Source organism: Mercenaria mercenaria, chromosome 17, assembly GCF_021730395.1.
Source record: "Mercenaria mercenaria strain notata chromosome 17, MADL_Memer_1, whole genome shotgun sequence".
Classification (NCBI taxonomy): domain Eukaryota; kingdom Metazoa; phylum Mollusca; class Bivalvia; order Venerida; family Veneridae; genus Mercenaria; species Mercenaria mercenaria.
Genome location: NC_069377.1, coordinates 38,053,939 through 38,075,523, shown reverse-complemented (window position 1 = coordinate 38,075,523; position 21,585 = coordinate 38,053,939). Strand labels below are relative to the sequence as shown.

The 21,585-nt window shown below is 35.8% G+C and overlaps 2 protein-coding genes across 3 annotated transcripts in view; both read left to right on the top strand.

The window, feature by feature from the left end:
• The window catches only part of LOC123534117 (uncharacterized), a 310,888-nt gene that overhangs the window by 175,026 nt on the left and 114,277 nt on the right, over window positions 1–21,585 (top strand). The window lies entirely within an intron of this gene.
• The window catches only part of LOC123536762 (L-threonine dehydratase catabolic TdcB-like), a 32,482-nt gene continuing 21,847 nt past the window's right edge, over window positions 10,951–21,585 (top strand). Inside the window, exons 1-3 of one of the 2 annotated variants that reach the window (XM_045320160.2) lie at window positions 10,951–11,072; window positions 14,643–14,792; window positions 18,978–19,111. Coding sequence is in view for 1 of the 2 variants with exons in the window: in XM_053527982.1 (XP_053383957.1) it covers window positions 14,943–14,973; window positions 18,978–19,111 (165 nt within the window). In the remaining variant the exon portion in view is untranslated. Of the gene's footprint in view, window positions 11,073–14,642; window positions 14,793–14,853; window positions 14,974–18,977; window positions 19,112–21,585 lie in introns of those variants that run through there. The other variant, XM_053527982.1, reaches the window with a different exon arrangement.

Sequence of the window (21,585 nt, the reverse complement as noted above, 5' to 3'; positions counted from 1 at the left end):
CATCGAGAATCGGGCCATAGAATTTCATATAATACATACAGATGTATATATCTTTAATTCACTGACGGTCTCAGTAAACCCTTGCCTGTACAATTGGTACCGTTTCCAGCAGTATCGGCCTAGATAAGATGCTGTAAAGGTAAATATGACTGCTGCTGCAGGCTCGACTGCAAATAGTTGGTTTGTTGTCGAGCCCGCTTGCGGAAGCGAAAACATAGTTGTCCAAATGGCTGTTCGGTGTATGTGCGTTCGTGCGTGCGTCAGTGCGTCCGTGCATGCGTCCGTCCGGATTTGTTTGTCCGGACGATAACTTTGACATGCATGGAGCAATCTGGTTTATATTTGGCGTGAATGTTAATCTCAGTGAGACGGAGTGTTGAGCGCAAACCGCAGGTTCCAATCTCAAAGGTCAAGGTCACACTTGGAGGTCAAAGATTAAATTCAATAATGACTTTGTCCGGAGCATTTCTTCTTCATGCATAGAGGGATTTTGATGTTACTTTACACAAATGTTCACAACCATGTGACGGAGTGTCACGCGCAAGAACCAGGACCCTAGGTCTAAGGTCAAGGTCACACTTAGAGGTCAAAGGTCAGATACAAGAATGACTTTGTCCGGAGCATTTCTTTTTCATGCATGGAGGGATTTTGATGTAACTTGGCACAATTGTTCACCATCATGAGACGGAGTGTCATGTGCAAGAACCTAGAATTACTTCCCTTTGTGGTTACTATAAATAGCTTATATCGTAATTTTTTTTTACTGGTTGTAGGGAAAAATCAAGACCACTTTTCTGTAGTACAATATGCTTGTTACATTCAATTTTGAGGTGATTTTTCACCTATCTCTACTGGTAAGGATTTTTATGTGGACTTAGATTTTTTTAAAGATTTACTTCCCTATGTTGTTACTTTAAATAACTTACATTGTAACTTTTTGCAATCATTTTTTATTTGGCATAAATGTTTGCTTCAATGAGACAGGGTGTCATGTGCAACTCCTGGTCCTTTTGACAGCTGGCGTGCTCGACATGTTGCCCGTGGGCATCTAGTTAAATGTAATCCATCGACATATACATACGGAATATTAAAGTGTAACCCAACTGGGCACAAATAACAAATTTACTTTAGAAATTGTATTGTCCTTGTAATATTTTTTTAACAATAAGCTCAATTCGTTTACCTGCATAATAGACGCAGTGCAGCGAGCCACGAATGTAAACAAAGCAGTAAGTCGTATGAATAATTCCAATCAAAACATTTTGCATGGCTTATTGCGTAAGTAAGGTAACTCACAAGCATTGAAATACAAAACTGAGGCAAAATGATATAAAAGAAAAATATCGACGAGATATACTTTATTATTAGTTTAGTTAGAAAATAATATATATATATTTAAAGTTAAAGTTAAAAACTAAAGGTTATTTTTAGCTAAAATTCCCAAGTATTGGAATTATTTCTCGTCCTTTACAGTCTAATGATTTTATCAATAAAACTACTGTAAAATCACCGTTAGTTTATTATTTGACAGTAGTTTTGTTCACACATCTTTGGAAACATCAAAACAACTGCTGCACTAAGCCATACAAAATACATTTATGCATTACTGCGTTACACCTACTTGAGCACTAAGCCATATTGCTGCATAAAGCCATATGAAGTGCGGAAGTAAGCCGTTTGTATGGCTCAGTGCGTTGTCACACAGCATACTGTGAAAATAATTTAGTTTATACTAGTTTATTTAAGGTCGATTGTGAAGCAAGTACTACAACTTATATTAATCACTCTCGACACCTCATTCCACGAAGAGTAGGCCAGAAACCTAAGGTATCTGATTCGTAATTGGTTCGCGTCCGTGGGGCGACCTCTTGCAGCTGTGGTTGCCAGTAGAGGTGGTCATATGCGCGACTGATTGTGTCTGTGAAATTCCTCTGACCAAATTATTGAAATTCAAGATTTGAAGCATAATGCCACCGTGGAATGCTGTCTAATTAAACATCAATTCTTTTAAATCATCATATTTGCGAATTGAACTGTTCTTTTCTAATTTTGAATCACGGTTAACAAAATAAGATTTTGACAGAGTTCGAATGAGGCGTTTCTTTTTCTCGTCAGGATAATTGTAAAAAAGTCCGATATGAATAAGAACGTTTCAAGAAAGCATTGTTCACGATGATTGGTTATTTGGTTAAACTTATTCAAATTAATACGTATATATTTGTAATTTTGATTACGGGCCATTATGACACTTATTTAAAATTACTGGTTATCGATCTATGGTGGTACACTTTGTAATGGCCCAGTTACACACAAGGTCGGTCCCCAATCGGTCATTTTACTCGCTGTTTTGATCGGTTGTCATGCGTGAGTTTAGTTCTGGTTTTCTGTGTAATCGGCCATCGGTGATGGACAACTGTCCAATCTGTTAAAAAACGTTTCATGTGTTGCTGGTAGGTGGCCGGAAGTTACTCAAACGGTGTTGGATCGGTGATAAGGATGTTTTCATCGATAAAAATGCTAAAATACTATCGGTTTTTATCGTTTGTAAATCGGAGCAAATCGGAGCTAAATCGGTCGTACCGCTGATAAATCGGTGTTTGATAGCTAGTCATCAGTGGTTAAACACTTTCCATCTGATATGGCCTGTGATTCATAATTGGTTATCTTTGTACGACCGGCGATATCGGTAATTAATAGCTTGCAAATCTCTTGATATAGGTTGCTGTCGGTTCTTTTATTAAAACAACAAGTTTAAGTGATGAGAACCGATGAATCATTTGCAGTTGTTAAGTACTTGACCGAATAACATCATGGAGAATGGCAGAGCCATCCAGCAATTTGGTGTCATGTTGCAGTAGCAGGCAATTCTCAATGTCAGACATGCTATTCAACTTGTTTAGCAGCCCATAGCTGTTCATAGACGCCGCCGAAGGAGACAAAGGAGATGGTGGACCAGGCCCTGGTTAACCCAGGAGAGAAGGCTTCAATTTGGACAGTATAGCACCATTCTTGCAGAGTTGCGGGAAGGGGACACCAGCTCCTTCAAGAACTATATGAGGATGACACCGGAAATGTTCGACGAGCTTCTGCAACGTCTAGCGCCCAGACTTCAGAAGTCGGACACCCACTGGAGAAAAGCCCTAGACCATGAAGCTGGCGGTAACACTACGGCACCTAGCAGCAGGGGATTCATACCCTTCCCTCTCTTATGATTTCAGGGTGGCTAGGACAACAATTTACCTCTTTATCCCAGAAGTCTGCGAGGCTATAGTACAATCATACAGCGAAGAGGTCATCCTTATCCCCAATGCACCTGAAGAATGGAGGCCCATAGCTGAAGAGTTTGAAAGGAGGTGGAATGTTCCTCATGCATGTGGAGCTCTTGACGGTAAACACAGGCAGTCATGGGGGAGTGCCTTTGTCGGATTTCTTAAATTTCTTTTTTACAAGCATTGTCAGAGAATTTCATTCCAATGTGGCGCGGATTTAACTACTACAGAAACTGGAGCAAAACTACTGGCGACGGCCTATATAATACCGAGCAACACCCTACATCACCAATCGAACGCCGCCCTGTCTCCGACTAGCCACCGATTAACCACTCACAAAATATGACTGGTCACCGATCAAAAGCGTCCGGCAACCGATTAACAGCCGATGAGTACGTATGAATACCGATTGGCCACTTACAAATTAAACCCACCGATGACACGATGGCGGCAATCGATTGATCACAGATTGAATCCCTATTAACCACCGATCAAAACCGACGAAATGTCGCATTTTGATTTTCATCTTTATTCTATCGGTGGTAAGTATTTGTTGATCGGTTGCCTATCGGTGGCTCATCGGTGATATCGGTTTGGTCCGAGAGCTCAAGGACTTTTATTGCAACAATTGAGGCCAAAAGAAGTTTATACATTTTTGGAAACAATATTTCATATCCTCCATGAAAACCCATTTCTTAAGTGTCAAAGCCGTGCCTATCTATATTTTGTTCACTTATGTTTGTGATAGGGGAAGTAAAACTCACTTGTTAAAATGTAGGGGGTAGGGTAAAATTTACCACTACCAGTTTTTTCACTGTTTAATTACAGTACCTATCTTATTGTCATTAAATGTATATATGTCAATCAATGTCAGAAAAAGGAATTCATCAAAATTGAATGAAGGACAAACTTGATATTTAAGGTCAAAGGTCAAATTATGTACAAATCACAAAAATTGGCATATTTGAAATTTATTTTTATTCTTAAAAATTAGTTTGTTACCATAAGTCACTCAGTTTTACTTATGTAATGTGTATATATCAGCCAAAGTCAGAAATGCAAATCTTATTGCAAAACGTCAAAGTCAACCCTGATAATTGAAGGTCAAAGATCATTTTCAAGCAAAAATGTGAAAAATGTTACCTTTACTTTTTTAATTTGATCAATATGTATTTACCCTATTAGTCACTGAAGTTAATTTGTGTTAATGTCTGTATGTCGGGCAAAGTCAGCAGTGCAGATGTAACCCCAAAACTGCCAAGGGTAAAGCTTATATCAAAGGTCAAAGGTCAAATTTGTGTGAAAACTTGCATGAATAGCTTCCTGTTTGAAATATAAAGGCTATTTTTAATCATTATTAGTAATTGCTCGTGGTTTATTTTAATGTATATATGTCCCACAATGTCAGTAATAAAGATATCGTCTGAAATCAGACAAGTTCAAATGTGATATTAAGGGTCAAAGGTCATTTTCATGTAAAAGAATGAAAAATAGCTCTTTAACTTTTCTTCTTGTTGATAATATTTCGGCAATATTAGTCAATGATATCAGTTCATTTTAATGTATAAATGTTAGGCGATGTCTAGTATGCACATATAATTTCAAAACATTCAAGGTAAACCATAATATCAAAGGTCAAAGTTCAAAAAAGTGAGTAAAATGTTGTAATAATATCACCTGTTTGTAATAATTTTTATTGTTAAAAAGTATTTGTTTTGTCATTTTAGTAACTGATCGTTGTTCATATTACTGTATTATGTCAGACGATGTCATGGAAGAGAAAATAAGTCCAGGTCAAACCTGGTATTGGAGGTCAGGGGTCACTTTTGTATACAAAATCACAAAATGTACCATACTTACTCATTACTTTGATCAAAAATAGCTTGTTGTTATAATTCACTGTTAGCAATTCACTTTAATGTATACATGTCAAGCAAGGTTAGCAATGTAGGTCTTATTCTTATAAGTCAAAGGAAAACCTATTGTCAAAGGTCAAAGGTCAAATCTGTGTAAGAATTCGCAAAATAACTAGAATTTTGCAATGATTTTTTGTATTGTGTAGGTTCTTTTTGTCACTACTAGTAAAACTGATCAGTATTCATTTTAAAGTATATACAACTGACAATATTACTGTTGAAATAATAATGAAAAATAAGTCAAGATCAAACCTGACATTAAAGGGCAAAGGTCATTTTCATGTAAAAATTCAAAATACAGCATTTTTAATTTCTTCTTCGTTACAAATTATCTTGTCATTTTGGTAATTGAAAATAATTTTGTCTTATGTTTATTTGTACATCAGTGTCAGCAATGCAGATTTAATTTCAAGAACAGTGATTGGTAAAGCTTATATCAAAGGTAAAAGGTGAAATTGCGTGAAAGATCGCAAAAGAGCATTTTTGCAATTTTTCATTGTTTAAAGGTATTTTGTCATTATTAATATCTTGTGGTTATTCCTTGAAGTTTCATACATGTATATATATATATGTGTGTCAATGTCAACAATGAAGATATCATAAGACATGAGTCTAGATCAGTCCTGATGTTAAAGTTTAAAATTCATTTTCAGGTAATAAATGCAAAAGATAGCGCTATTATTTTATTTCTTTGTTCAAACATAACTTGTTATAACTTGATGTTAATTCATTTTAAATTTGGCATTTACTTATTTACTTCCTTACTGCCTTTCATCTTCTTATGGCCGTTTTATATCTTGTGATTAGATGCGGCAATGAACTGCACCGTATTCTGCAGGTCGCTGGCATCTCTCCACGACTTGGTCTCAAATGGGATGTATGTTGGCCAAACTTTCTGGCGTGCTTCTTCCAGATAGGAACAGCTCTGCAGAACGTGTTTGTTCCTCTGATCCGCACCGACATTTAGCTTTCTCTGCAACTCCCAGCTTCTTCATACGTTTTCACAGGTCACAGTCTTCATTGTGCAGACAGAAGACAGTTAATTGGCTGTTTAGCTTGTGTACACAGTCCTGATTTGGCAGGTAACCTCCATTAATGTTCTTTCAGTCTGACGCAAAGCTGTTCTTCCATAGAGTATGAGCTTCTCTGTATGAAGTTGGGGGTTGGGGCTGTTTTTGCCTGGTTGCTGTCTTTGCAAGTTTGTGCGCAGCTTCATTTCCAGCTATGCCCACATGTGCAGGAATCCATCGAAATGCTACATTGTTGCTCGATGTTTTTCAACAGCTGTCTGATTAAGTTGTCTGATGGACCTGCTGAGAGAGCCTGAAGAGCTGACTTGGGGTGTGTTAGGAATATATTGTCCCTTTTCTCCTCGCTCATACAGTTCGAGTGTCGCCGATGTGAGGACTTGCATCTGGGTCTGTTGTTGGAGTATCTCTTGCCGAGTATGAAGGTGGGGCTGTCTGAAAATTTGATGTAGGCACCACTCCCAGCTTTCTGAACTGCCTTTTCCATTGATCCATCGGTATATGCTTGGATCCAAGAGTGTGCTGGATAGCGGTTATTGATCATTTCTAGCGTAAGAGATTGTTGGTAAGCCTGATGTTGCTTTCCCTTTTCTTCTCCTAGCACCTCCAATCTGATCTTAGGACCACATTGTCATTGGGCTCGAGCGGCTCTGCCTCTGTGTCCAGTGCTGCTGCTTTACCTTTTTGCAGTTCTTTGACGATATGGTTAAGACTCTGCCTTTTCAGTCTGTTCTTGGTTCTGCTCTCGAGGTTTGAGTGGAGTAGGTGGGATGGTAGTCTCTTTGCCTTCTCTGCATGCACAAAAGCTTTCTACTCTCGTCTTGTCTCTTATGGCTCAGGGTTGGCTATCTTTTCCATTTATTTTATTGGAGTTGTTTTCATTGTCTGCCCCGGGATTATATCCTCAGACATGAAATTTAACCTTGTCCAGTTTATCTTTACTAGTTTTGGAAGCAGGTACCAATGAGATTGATGCGTACTCTGCTATGGGCCGTATGTTGCCTGTGTAGACTTGCCAAGGATCTTTGCATTTACTTCACAACTTGTTCCAGCCAGTTTTTTTTTTTCATAATGGCGAGTTTTTAAGGCCCTCTACTTTGACCTTTAATGTCAGATTTGACCTTGACTAATTTTTCATTATTATGTCAAGAATGATATCATCTATTATATATACTTTAAAATGAATAATAATTAGTTAATAGTTTTGAAATACCCTAAAAAATACTGAAAAATCATTGCAAAAATTCTGGGTTTTTTTTGCTAATTTTCACGCAAATTTGACCTTTGACCTTTGATAGTAGGTTTGGTTTTGCCTTATTTGGATAAGACCTACATTCCTGACCTTGCTTGACATGTATACATTAAAATACATTGCTAACAGAAAATTATAACAAGCGCTATTATTTTTGAACAAAGTAATGAGTAATTATGCTACAATTTGACCTTTTACACAAAAATGGCCCATGACCTTTAATACCAGGTTCGACCTTGACTTATTTTCTCTTCCATGACATCGTCTGACATATATATAGTAAAATGAACAACGATCAGTAACTAAAAAGACAAAACAAATACTTTAAACAATAAAAAATATTACAAACAGGTGATATTATTGCAACATTTTACTCCCTTTTTTGACCTTTGACCATCGATATTATGGTTGACCTTTAATGTTTTGAAATAATATGTGCATATCAGACATCGCCTACTTTTTTTACATTAAAATGAACCGATATTGTTGATTTATATCGACAAAATATCATTAACAAGAAGAAAAGTTAAAGAGCTACTTTTTCATTCTTTTACTTGAAAATGACCTTTGACCCTTAATATCACATTTGAGCGTGTCTGATTTTAGAAGATACCTTTATTACTGACATTGTGGGACATATTTACATTAAAATAAATCACGAGCAATTACAAATAATGATAAAAAATAGCTGTTATATTTCAAACAGGAAGCTATTCATGCAGTTTTTCATACAAATTTGACCTTTGGTCTTTGAAATATGCTTTACCCTTGGCAGTTTTGGGCTTACCTTTGCACTGCTGCCTTTGTCTGACATACAGACATTTAAACGAATTAACTTCAGTGACTAACAATGTGAATACATATTAAAAACGTTAGAAAAAGTAAATGTAACATTTTTCATATTTTTGCATGGAAATGAACTTTGGCCTTCAATTATCAGGGTTGACTTTGACGTTTTGCAATAAGATTTGCATTTCTGACTTTGACTGATATATACACATTACATATATAAAGCTGAGTAACTTATTATAACAAACTAATTTTTAAGAATAAAAATAAATTTCAAATATGCCAATTTTTGTGATTGGTACATAAATTTCACCTTTGACCTTAAATATTAAGTTTGCCCTTCATTCCTTTTTGATGAATTTCTTTTTCTGACATTGGTTGACATATATACATTTACTTACAATCATATAGCTACTGTAATTAAACAGTGAAAAGACTGGTAGACGTAAACTTTACCCTACCCCCTAAATTTTTACAAGTGAGTTTTACCTCCCCTATCCTAAACATAAGTAAACAAAATATAGATAGGCACGGCTTTGAAACATAAGAAATGGATTTTCATGGAGGATATGAAATATTGTTTCCAAAAATGTATAAACTTCTTTTGGCCTCAATTGTTGCAATAAAAGTCCGTGAGCTCTCGGACCAGTTGTAGACAGGTTGTCAATCGTCAATTTGTAAAATAATTTCACCAATCGAGAATTTTAAACATGTTTAAAAATTCCAATCGGTATTTTTTCACCGATATAACTTATCTTTTCCCAATAGCAGTTGATAGGTGGAAAACAGGTGACCAATAGGTAATATCGATGTTAAATACGTTGTCATCGGTTCACTCCTAAAAAACCCCCGATCATACACCGATGGTTGTGTGTAACTGGGGTGTTAAGAACGAAGTAAAACTGTTTGATTATTGACCGAACACTGACTTCGAAGGACGTTTTAGAAGGGATGTTATCTTATTCATCGCAAAAATGTCAATTTTTTCATACCTTTAAACTGTGCATGTATACATTCAAAATGTACTTGTATATTTAAATTATGAAGTTTAAAACGTATGCGTACACATTTTGAAATCACAACCTTTCGTACGTGAAAAATAAGTAAAAATATACTTTTAGCAATATATAAACATCTATTTATCCTGCTAACAGAATTCTACTGCACTGGACTTCAAAAGAAAAAGGGATGATTAGTGAGTTTATAAGGTCACAAAGCAAGTTTGCTCTGGAATAATGTAATAACATTTTGCAATGTGCTTATAAACAGTTTTATAGTAATAGTAATAACTTTAATAGTTCCGATAAGGAACTATCTCTAACTAACAGGTAGCCGCTAAATCTAGTACAGTAGGTACTGAGGCGAACTAAGACAATGAATAATATGCTTAAACCAGTATAGAATGTACTTAGGCAAATTATGTCAATGGTTTAATTTGATACGTACTGACTCAGAGGTAAAACAAAATATGGAAACAGAACACCTAACGCAATCGCAATATCGAGTACAGTAGGTACAAGGAGAAAAAAGATGGATTTGCGTATTGCGCATAACTCAATCGCAATATTGAGTACAGTAGGTACAGGGAGAAAAAAGATGGTTTTGCATATTGCATATAACTCATTCGCAATATCGAGTACAGTAGGAACAGGGAGAAAAATAATGGTTTTGCGTATTGCGCATAACTCAGTCGCAATATTGAGTACAGTAGGTACAGGGAGAAAAAAGATGGTTTTGCGTATTGCGCATAACTCAATCGCAATATTGAGTATAGTAGGTACAAGGAGAAAAAAAGACGGTTTTGCGTATTGCGCAAAACTCAATTGAAATATCGGGTACAGTATGAACTGAGGCAAATCTTGTTAATGGATTATTTTGCTTAAAGCGGCACAGTGGGTACTGAGGTAGATAGATTTGTGGAAATGAAACGACTAACGCATTTTCAACATCCAGTACAGTAGGTACTAAGGCGAACAATTTGCTTACAACAGTAAAGTAGGTACTGAATCAAATACATTTGCGGAAATAAAACGGCATCGCAATATCCCGTGCATTGGGTACTGATGCGAATTTGTTGCTATTCCAGTACAGTGGTGCTGAAGCGAAACTCGACAAAACACAAACATCTGGGAAAGTAGGTATTGATAAAAGCTGTGACATTGCAGGCATTCCACTTCAAAAATATAGTCACTACTCCAACAAAGTAATACTAAACTTGATTAGCCTCATTCACGAATATCACAACAAAACGCAAAGGTACAATCTGAGCTAGAATAAAACAAACAATGTCACTAGTCCAGTATGAAAGTACTAAGACAGTATGTTACATCATGACAGAAGGAACTGTTGTGTATCATGACGGTATAGAGATGCCAATGCATACAGAGTATGTGGATTTTAACAATAAACCACGGCAATGATTTATGTCCTGACAACGCAATTTAATTGTAATTACCGTAACAGTTAGGTCTTACAACGCATTTAAAATATTTGAAGCGTAGATGATTGCAGTAGTCACTGTAGTGGTTCAATCAGCGGTCACAAAATTAGTAAACAATTAGTTTAAACAATATTTTATTTATTTTTTTTAAGCAACATACACATAACATGTACAACAAATATTTACATGTCAAATACATGGATTGGAAAACGAGCTGATAGCTTAAGTAAATTCCTTTAGTAAACAATTGATATCTCAATACTAAAGTACATCAATTTAACCCTTGTGACAATATTCATTGTACAGAAGATTAATCATTGGATTCAACACAGTACCAGTACTTATAGCACGTCACAGAAAGAACAGTGTTTCAAGATCGTAAGTTCTTTTGTTGTTGTTGTTGTTGTTGTTATTGTATAGTTTGTTGTTTTTGTTGTTGTTGTTGTGTTTAAGACATTGCAAATTAATACTGACCAACGTTTAACTAAATATAGCCACAGTATTGTGAATGTAAAAAGGAAGTCTGAAAAAAAATAAACAAAGAAAAAAAAAGATAAATATCAACGCACATTGTTGAAATATTGCATAATCGTCGCATGTAAATGCAATACGTTCGTTATACTGTGTGTTTATTCACTTCCTCGTCAACATGTTTTGCCGAAGTAAATGTCAGAAAATAGTAATATGTATTGGATAAACTATAGGCGTCTAGTAGGTGTCTAAAATCAGTATTGTAGTCAAGTCTATGCAAACATATCTATAAAATATCTTCTTTTCATTTCAAAATCGCGTGAATTTTGCCAGCAAAACATTAAATTAACCCAGTGGATCTTAATAGACTAGCCACTAGACTGATTATAACAATATGTCTACATTTTTATTCTTTTCCATTTCAATAGAGACAAAAGCCTGTATATTCTACTGATGATGGTAAAATGATATTGGACATAGGAATTTGACATTTTTTTTATCTCATTAGCCACGAAGCCCCCGCCCTAACTTAAATAACCCGTTCAACATTACAGAACGTTATCTTATCAAGGCCACGGGTGTGATTACATTAGATTTGAAATGACCTTTCCGACCAGGGTCATAATTGCAGTGTAGTACACAATATGACCTCTTTCAAAATGTCAAGCTCTATTATGGGATGTCACTTCCGCTTAACATGTACATAGTGGTATTATTGAACGAGTAAACCGGATATTATCATTTTGTGATAAGCTGTGCTTATTTTTGTCAGCAAGGTATATAAAAACCAATTTACTACTTTATTTTGCTAATATAGCAAAACGTGTTTTTATTTTTGATTACCAAGTACTGTGCGTGCTCTGACAAGGGTGTAATAAGTCATTCGTCAGTAGGACGGCTGATATTTGGTTAAAGCGTTACGGTAATTTTTATAAAATCTGGTACTTATTTAATTGAATACAGATGCCAATTTAGACCAAATGACATGGTCGATCCCCAGTTATTTACGTTCAAACAATTATCAAATAATTTTTATGAAACAACAAAGTTTTCACTTGTTTTTGTCGACCAGTAAATTTAACAGTGTTTGTTTACATTTTAATGACATGTGACAAAGGTTTATTGGAGAGAGAGAGAGATATATATATATATGTCTCTCTCTCTCTCTCTCCAATAAACCTTTGTCACATGTCATTAAAATGTAAACAAACACTGTTAAATTTACTGGTCGACAAAAACAAGTGAAATATATATATAGATGTATAGGTAGAAGAAAAAAACAAGGATTAATATTAAACAAGGAATGCCGCAAAAACGCAGCCTTCACAAAACGCATGTGGTTACATGATTAACCATTTTCACAATACACCGACATAAAGGAACATCATGCACCCTTTCTTACTAACAAGTACATGACCTTTGTGCGGAAGGAAACATCACACTAAATAATTTGACATTAGTGTATCCACATTTAAAATAATTTAATTCATTACACTTACGCGCAATGATTATTAAAAGATATCAGAAACAATTACCGTTTGTTGAGGGAGAATATAAATTTATAGTGGCTTTAAATGTGACAACCGTATCATTTGATAAAAACATTTTCCCGATATCGTCATCTACTCATACGATTTATTAATGCACAAATAAGAAAGAAAACGTGTGCAAAATCTCAGCTTTGTAAATATTTAAATGACGAAGAGATTGACCATAAATGCATTGGTGGTGTACTGTGCATTGAATATAATATTTATGTGTACTGCGCGTTGACCAGTACCATATTTTCTGTACTGTGTAACGCTGAAATTATCACTATGTTTTATAGAATAAATCTTACAAAATGTATATTATCACCTAAAATAACAAAGCGGTAATGTCTTTGGTACAGCGGATAAATAATGTTTTAAATTGATATTTATAACGATAGCTTCGTCGTACCCGTGCGAAAAAAGAACAGGAAATCCCGGGATTATCTCCAAGTAACCTATGCTGTCCTACTATCTTGAAAATCCCAGGAATGTCCTGGGATTTCCTGATGTCAGGAAATAAAATTATATATTGTCCCGTTTTCAGGAAATCTCAGGAATGTCTTGAGAATTTTGAAGTCAGGATATCCCTGGACAATTGTCCCGTCTTCAGGAAATCCCAGGAATTCCTGATTTCAGGAAATCTCAGGACAATACTACTATTTAGTCTAGAAACATCAAATTATGAGCTTCATATTGAGCAAAAAGGTCTTAATATCATTCTATGATCTGTTCACTTTTAAGAGTGAAACTGTCTTTGATCAAACATGTACAGATAATCTAAACAGTACTAACACGTTTCACTTTGTTATGCCCTGACTGATTTTAAAGAAAAATACTTTTCTAAATAACTTACTGGTATGGTTTTGTAAAATCATTTAATGAAGGAATATAGTAAAGTATTATTTCTAAAAGTTTATACAGAGATAATTTGCTAACTTACCACATAATATTATATATAATATATACCTGATACACCAACAACACCACAGCACAAGTGCTCAATGATACAGTTTCACCCAAAACATGGGTCTTCAACACCAGGATGTAATTAACTTACTAGATCATGATTCAAAAATAATTACCATCATTCAATCTGTATCTTTTAGAAAAAGTCCTGTCTTTTTCCTGTGAACAGGACAATTTTTCTATCAAAAGTCTTGTCTTTTAGTGTTAAAGTCCTGTCTTCAGGACTTCTATGCAGCCATGCTAAAAGAATATCAGGAAATATTTCTGCACGGGTAATTTGACAAGAAATCTCCTATTTTTGACCAACAGGGAAGTGTATGCATATAATTGACATATACTTAAAAAAATGTGTTCTTATTTACTTGTAGCAAGCTGATTACCTTTCATAAACTAAATAAAATATATTAAAGCATAGAAAATAATTTTGACTATATTATTTGTACAAAATCATACCTGTTGACATTCTGACATGCTACATAAGAAATTGAGGTTTGAAGGTTCTAAGTCAAATGGGTGTAAGGTCATTGAGGAGAAACAACTTTAATAGTTCAAAGCACTTGCGACTTTGACCTTGCAACAATTGACCCCAAAATAAAAGGGGTCATTTACTGACCAAGGCTAATGTCCTTATGAAATTTGAAGGTAAACGGATTACATAATTATTTTCTTGTTTGTTTTGATTTTCTTATGAGGACTCATTTTAAATATGCACTTATACCTTTTCCACACTAACCGCCTTCATATCCTGTGTTTTTCTTGTTACAAATCGGGTGTACATGTGGCTAGACCTATACCTGACACTGGCCTGTCTTTAGACATTTTCTTGGTATGATTATTGGCATGCCGCTGTAATTGTAAGTTTTAACTCCAGTGTTCAAACTAGTGTTTGTTTTTTCACGTATGTATATCTTAAGAAGCTATCCATGCCTTCTAGCCACGGGTTGAGCAGAAACCTCAATTATAACTCTCAATTTTACAGATGTCAGAAGAAAAGGAATTAGAATTGAAGAAGTTGTCTACAGATGTCGAGGCAGCGTATGAAAGAATAAAATCATTCATCTATAAGACGCCTTTGATGTTCTTCAAACAAATAATCTAGAAACTGGAGCAAATGTATATCTAAAACTAGGTAATATATATCAAGGCGAAATATGTGTTTCAGCATGGCTGAATTCCTTTGTCCATAAAACGAAGAAAAATGTCGCATATTCTGCAATAAGCAACGAGTTTGACGCAGGCAAGTGAGACACAAAACAGAATTGACGTCAAATGTTACCTCATGACGTCAGGTATATCATTACGCTCTGTAGGTCAGTATGACGTTGAGTATATTTTACATAAGTAGAGTAGCTTTGATTTTTCATGAAATAATGCAGTGTTTACTTATTGAGGAATGCACACGCAACTTGACGTCCTATCCCTTTTTAATAAAATCAGACGTAATAATTAGGTTTCCTCTTGACAAACTTATTCTAGATACCAATAAGCAATCTGTTTGAGTTCTGTTAATTCAAAACAGTTTTTAACGAAGAGCAATAGTGTCGGGCGCATTATACGTAAACTATACTCAGCAACTCCTCTATTGGAATTTATTATCATCACTGTCAAGTATTGACATATATCAGTGAAAATTTGACATTTTTTTTGTTGAAATAAAACCTATCAACGGTAATAATCAGACATAAATTCATTGAGCCGTGACAATTACAGTGCGGCATCTCTTAAATGTAGCCACTTATTGAGTATAACTGGGTAATGGCCGCTGTGTGGCAAAAAGTGTTATCAACAGGATTTATCAATTTTTCGGCCAGCCTTTCTTTCGTTGCCTTTATTCTGAAACTGATACAACGGCAGATGTTCAAAATGCTGGTGACATCTTGCGCGCCTTTAGGTAATCCGCAAAGTAACGAGTGCATAAGCTGAAACATTTATTCTATAACTTCTCATTTCAAACAATTGAACGTTATTGACGTTACGGTACATGTAGTTCAGCACGTTTGAAACACCGGAAGTAATGGCATAACATCATTTATCCGTCAAACATAGAATAAACACTGGACCGGCATACGGAAACTAAAATCATTTTATGAATAAATTGCGACTCGTTAGTAAATTTATTCAAACGGCAACGTTGCTACTTTTCTAAAATATATGATATTCAAAAGTTCGACACGTTCAATAATTCCAAATAATAGAGAGTTTGAGATTTCAACCTTCGCCTTCCCCTTCAACGTCTCTTGCGAAGTTAACGTATGAAGTTGAAGTTCGATTAAAATTCCTTGAGATTTCAAACATTAGAATGAACCTTACTTCTTTTCATCCGCCCATTCAATTTATCCGTAATTATGATCGTGTTTTTCGTGCATTTTGATACCAATTGTCCGAAAGGGCAGGAATTTTACAAGAGGTTTTAAAAATGAAAAAATGAAAATTAAATAAAAAAAAATTCAATTAATATAATCATCGCATGGATATTAGAGCGATTACCAAAGAAAAAACAACAAAAAACAACAACAACAACAACAAACAAAAATAAATAAAACGATAAAACAATGTGAACAATGTAAAAACTCGTTAGTGTTGCTCCAGACATTTATGTTTTATATAAAATTATGTCAGTATAGTCAGTATACAATGCACGATTGTAAATCATACATGAGAGGAAATAAAAATGATTATTACATACCTAAAATTATTTTCCATTTGGTTTCAATGGACCGCGATCGTGCAATATTTTTCCATATCATGGCGTTGAACGCTTTCATATCGGACTAGTCCCAATCCGTGACTCTAGTTACCTCCCCTGACGGTCCGTCCATTGTGGATCTCGTTTCTTTAGATTTTTGTTGCTAGTGTGTTTGTTTAATTTGTAATTTATGCAATATTTTGTTTACTTTTACACTTTGATTAATCTGACCTATTACATACTGACACGTAGTAATTTATCAGACTGAAATGAGTTGGACTAATATAGGACGTGGAATGTTTTCTTAACGTTGTAATGGAAAGAATCGCGTGACGTCCGTGGCGTCCGAGCGCACGTTGCGACAACAAGTTGACGTCATTTTCGCGGAAAATATTAATGCCCGTCAGTTTGATTTGTTAATTGCGTTTTCGGAGAATTTTTTTCCGTATTTTTTCCTGTCTTTCGTGACAGAACGATAATTTAGATATAAATTAATCATTTGATAGTGGATATGTAATAAAAAGGTTATCATCGTTCTTTCGCGGACAATATTGCGCTCCTAAAGTTGCGCAATATTACCGCTGCAGAACTCGTGCATATATCCACATACAAAGTTAATAACCTATAATGATCATATCGACGTGGTAATGACACTCTGTATGACTTTGTATAATGCCAAACTCTCAGACAGCACAATATGATTTTAATATACTATTTTATAAGTAAAGCATCTGCGGATCCAGGAATTTTTGTTAGAGGGACACCAACATTAAAGAGGGGGTCACCCATTTCAGGGGGGTGGAGGGGGCGGGGTGGGGGGTAGGGGTAGGGGTAGGGTCACACCGAGTTTCAAGACCGACTTTCTTTGTAAAATGTAAGAATCAAAGGGGGAATTAACCCACAATTTCCCTCTGCCAGGCTCTGGTTCCGTGCATTTAAAAAATGGAGTTATCCCATACGGCTAACAGGAAACGTCTCTCATCATGATATCATAGATCTGAAATTGTCTGATACTTCAGAAGAATTTTCCGTCTTACTAGTACCATTTTATGTTGATAATTAAAACGCAATTGTAGTATTAAGTGTCCGACAGAAACAGATTGATTTTATTTGGATGTGAAAACAAAATATTCCACCAAATGATAATCGCGCGTAATTATTTATTTTTCAAGTAAAATGACTGTCATGCCATGTGTCTCCATCCAGATTTCAGTCTTTGATACCGAGTATGTGGACAGAGTAGATGTAAAAAGAATGAAGTTTCGACTTTCGTGATATCACATCTTCGGACGTTCAAAACTTCACTTCATACGGCAAAAAGGCCCATCTGGTATAATCGATATCGCCTGGGGACACAAATATGCCGTAGAAGTTAAAGTTTGAACAAAATCTCAAAGTTTCTCAAAATCAGTTGATAACTTCATACTTCCAGGTTCAATTTAATGTATTTAGTTAAAATCATTAGCCATACAAAACTTCATTATTCTTATACCTATTGATAGTGTTTCGCATCAAATTTAGTCTAATTATATATATGGATAATCAAATAACTTAATAAGCAGAAATCCTGAAACTAAGCTTTTTATTTCGCATAGTAATAAAGAGAAGTATTAGGCTTACGTGATATTACATGGAAAACTTTAGTAGCAACGTGAGAAATAAATAAACCACACGCATATCGGTGACGTTTTACCCAAAATATATATGAGAGACGTTGAAGGGGAAGGCGAAGTTTGAAATCTCAAACTCTCTATTGTCTGAAAGTCAACTTGAAACGTGTGAATCTCTTTCATCATGAGAAAATATCTAAAAAAACAAGCACACGGACCTACACATTCTATTTCAACATATCATAGGCCATATATTTATTTACGAAGTTTCATTAAATTCTGCATTGTAGAAAAAGTCCTATCAGCGAAAACCTCATTAACTGTGTGATTTTCTGATATACTCGCATTATGAAAACTTGTGTGAGGTCCATGTTTTTTATTCAGTCTAGCAAAATGTCAAGCACAACATCCTGTTTCTATTTGTCGAATTTTCTAAGTAAAATTATTCTGAACCATTGAAAAACCATTGAAGATGTGTGATCCTAAAGTGCAGAGCTACCTTAATGTACTTTTAAAGGCCAAGACATCCAGTAATGTGGCGTCATTACTGACGTCGCACACCTGACATGTTATGCAATTGCCAATATGGAAAATAATGACTGGTGGGTGTTTCAACTTAACAGAGCTAAAAACGAGTACGTGAAAACATGAGTTACATAAATTCTAAACGTTCTAGGTGTTTTGGGGCATTTAATGATTTTTTTTTGTATTTGTTTTTTCTTTTCTTTTTTGTTGCTTTTTTGTTTATGAAAGGTCGGTCCTTAATTATTTTGTTCAATTTTCATTAAAATGTGTCAATATTAAGCAGCGTAAAAACAAGTATAAACTGAGAAAAGTTTATAACTGTATCAACTCGAAATTTCAAGTGTCTGGCCCGAAATTTAGCTCATACTGACTTCGAACGTTACTTCATGTAAGGTGGTTTTGCACACTGCTTTTTAAACTGACCTTGCATTAAGATTATAATAATGTGGAGTTTGTTTTTATTTGCCTTATTCAATAAACCATTATTTTTCAGAAAGTGAACAAGTGACTGGTTCGTTTAAAATACGGGGAGCATTCAACAAAATTCTTCTGCTGAAAGAGCGGGAACCGGAAAGTCTGTCGAAAGGAATCGTGACGGCATCAACAGGAAATCATGGAATAGCCTGTGTAATGTTTCCAGTTTATACACTTACTGTTTGTTGTTGCTTTTATTTATAAGGATTAATTTATTTATTTTGTGTTAACACACAGGAGAATATAATACCAACCGCATAAAAGTATGTTGATAGTCAAAAACCAAAAATCTATTCAAACCAAAAAAAATCATTTATAGGCGACGGCATACTTGAGGTTACTGTCATTAGGATTGAATTCCTTAACAGATGCCATAGTAGAAATGAGCCGCACCATGAGAAAACCAGCATAGTACATTTTCACACTCTGGTCAGGATCAATGCTGTTCGCTTTTAAAGCCTATTGCAATTAGAGAAACTGTTAGCGAACAGCATGGATCCTGACCAGACTGCGCGGCTCATATAAACTCCTGATAAACACAGTTACAGAATCATTTTATCCTTTTAAGATTCGTGTAAGGTACGTCGTAAAACACACCCTTCATGAACTTTAAAAGGACTTGGCTCCAGTTGAACATCAAAACTTTTCAAAATATTGGCAATTTAAATGTCAACGTATATTTTGTTATACAGAATACATGAGAATTCCACATTTTTATTGATTTGCGCACACTTTAGAGACATTTTCTGCGTAAATTTCGTTCGAATCGTTGAATAGCAAACGACTTTTAGTTCAAATTAGTTTATACTACTTAATTTTAATTGTGGTGAAAGTTTGAAGCTTATTGGAATCAGTCTCGAGACCGTTTCCTGAAGAAGAAAAAAACAGTACTGGTATGACATGAGAAGGTGTAAACGATACGCGTGTTCTAAGTATTCGTATAAAAGGTCATTCACTGAGTTCTTGGCAATACATGTATTTATTTATCATAAAAAAAGAATACTTAAGTTGAGCTCAAAATGTAGTTTTGCCCCTTGCCGGTGTAACGGTCGGTTTTTTCCCCAGTCAGTTCTTTCCCCGGGGAAAAAACTGACTAGTTAGTTTCTTCCCCGTGGGAAAGAATTGACTAGTCAGTTTTTTCCCCGGGGAAGAATCTGACTGGTCAGTTCTTTGCCCCCCTAGTCAATTTTTTCCCCCCAGTCGCAACTGGTTACTCTTGATCATTCTTATGGGGGGAAAAAACTAACTAGTCAATTCTTTCCCCACTCATCAATTTTCCTGGCTAGTCAATTATTTCCCCTGTTAGTGAATTGGAACTGGTTATTCTTGGTTATTCTTAACTAGCCTGTTTTTCATTTCCGATAGTCGGTTTTCATTTAAATTTCATATAAAATAAAAGATATGTTTCATATTTTGTGTAAATTAAAGAAATGTTTTTAAATGAACTTATTTTAATTTCTGTTGTATTTTTTTATTTGCCTTTTTCCTGTTTAAATTTCTTCAAAGGTAAGGAAATTACTGCTAGTCAGTTCTTTTCCCACGTAGCCAGTACTTGACCAGTAAGGTGGGGGAAGTAAATTGACCAGTCAGTTCTTTTCCCCCTAGCCTGTACTTGCTCTGTTAGGTTGGGGACGAAATTGACCGGTCATTTCTTTCCCCCCTAGCCAGTACTTGACCTGTCAGGTGGGGAAATGAAATTGACCAGTCAGTTCTTTCCCCACTAGCCAGTACTTCCTTTGTCAGGTTTACTGGTCAGTTCTTTCCCCCCTAGCCAGTACTTGCTCTGTTAAGTGGGAAGAAATTGACTGGTCAGTTCTTTCCCCCCTATCAAATACTTGACCTGTCAGGTGGGAGAAGAAATTTACTGGTCAGTTCTTTCCCCTCTAGTCAGTACTTGCTAGAAAGAACTGACCGTTTCTTCCCCCTCTAGCCAGTACTTGCTTTGTTAGGTGGGCGAAGAAAATGTCTGGTTAGTTCTTTCCCCCCTAGCCAGTACTTGACTTGTCAGGTGGGGAGAAGAAATTGACCGGTCAGTTCTTTCCCCGCTAGCCAGTACGTACTTGCTCTGTTTGGTGTGAGAAGAAATTGACTGGTCAGTTCTTTCCCCCCAGCAAGTACTTGACCTGTCAGGGGGGGGGGGGGGGGGGGCTTTCCCCCCAGCAAGTACTTGACCTGTCGGGGGGGGGGGGGGGAAGAAATTAACCAGTCAGTTCTTTCCCCCCTAGCCAGTACTTGACCTGTCGGGTGGGGAAATGAATCTGACCAGTCAGTTCTTTCCCCCCTAGCCAGTACTTGACCTATCAGGAGGGAGAAAAATAGACAAGTTAGTTATTTCCCCCCTAGCCAGTACTTGACCTGTCAGGTGGGGGAAGAAATTGATCAATCAGTTCTTTCCCCGCTAGCCAGTTCTTGACCTGTTGGTTGGGGAGAAGAAATTGACCAGTCAGTTCTTTCCCCCCTAGCCAGTGCTTGACCTGTCAGGTGGGGCAAGAAATTGACTAGTCAGTTCTTTTCCCCTAGCCAGAACTTGACCTGTCAGGTTGGGGAAGAAATTGACTGGTCAGTTCCTTCCCCCTAGGCAGAACTTGACCTTTCAGGTGGGAAGAAAAAATTGACCAGTCAGTTCT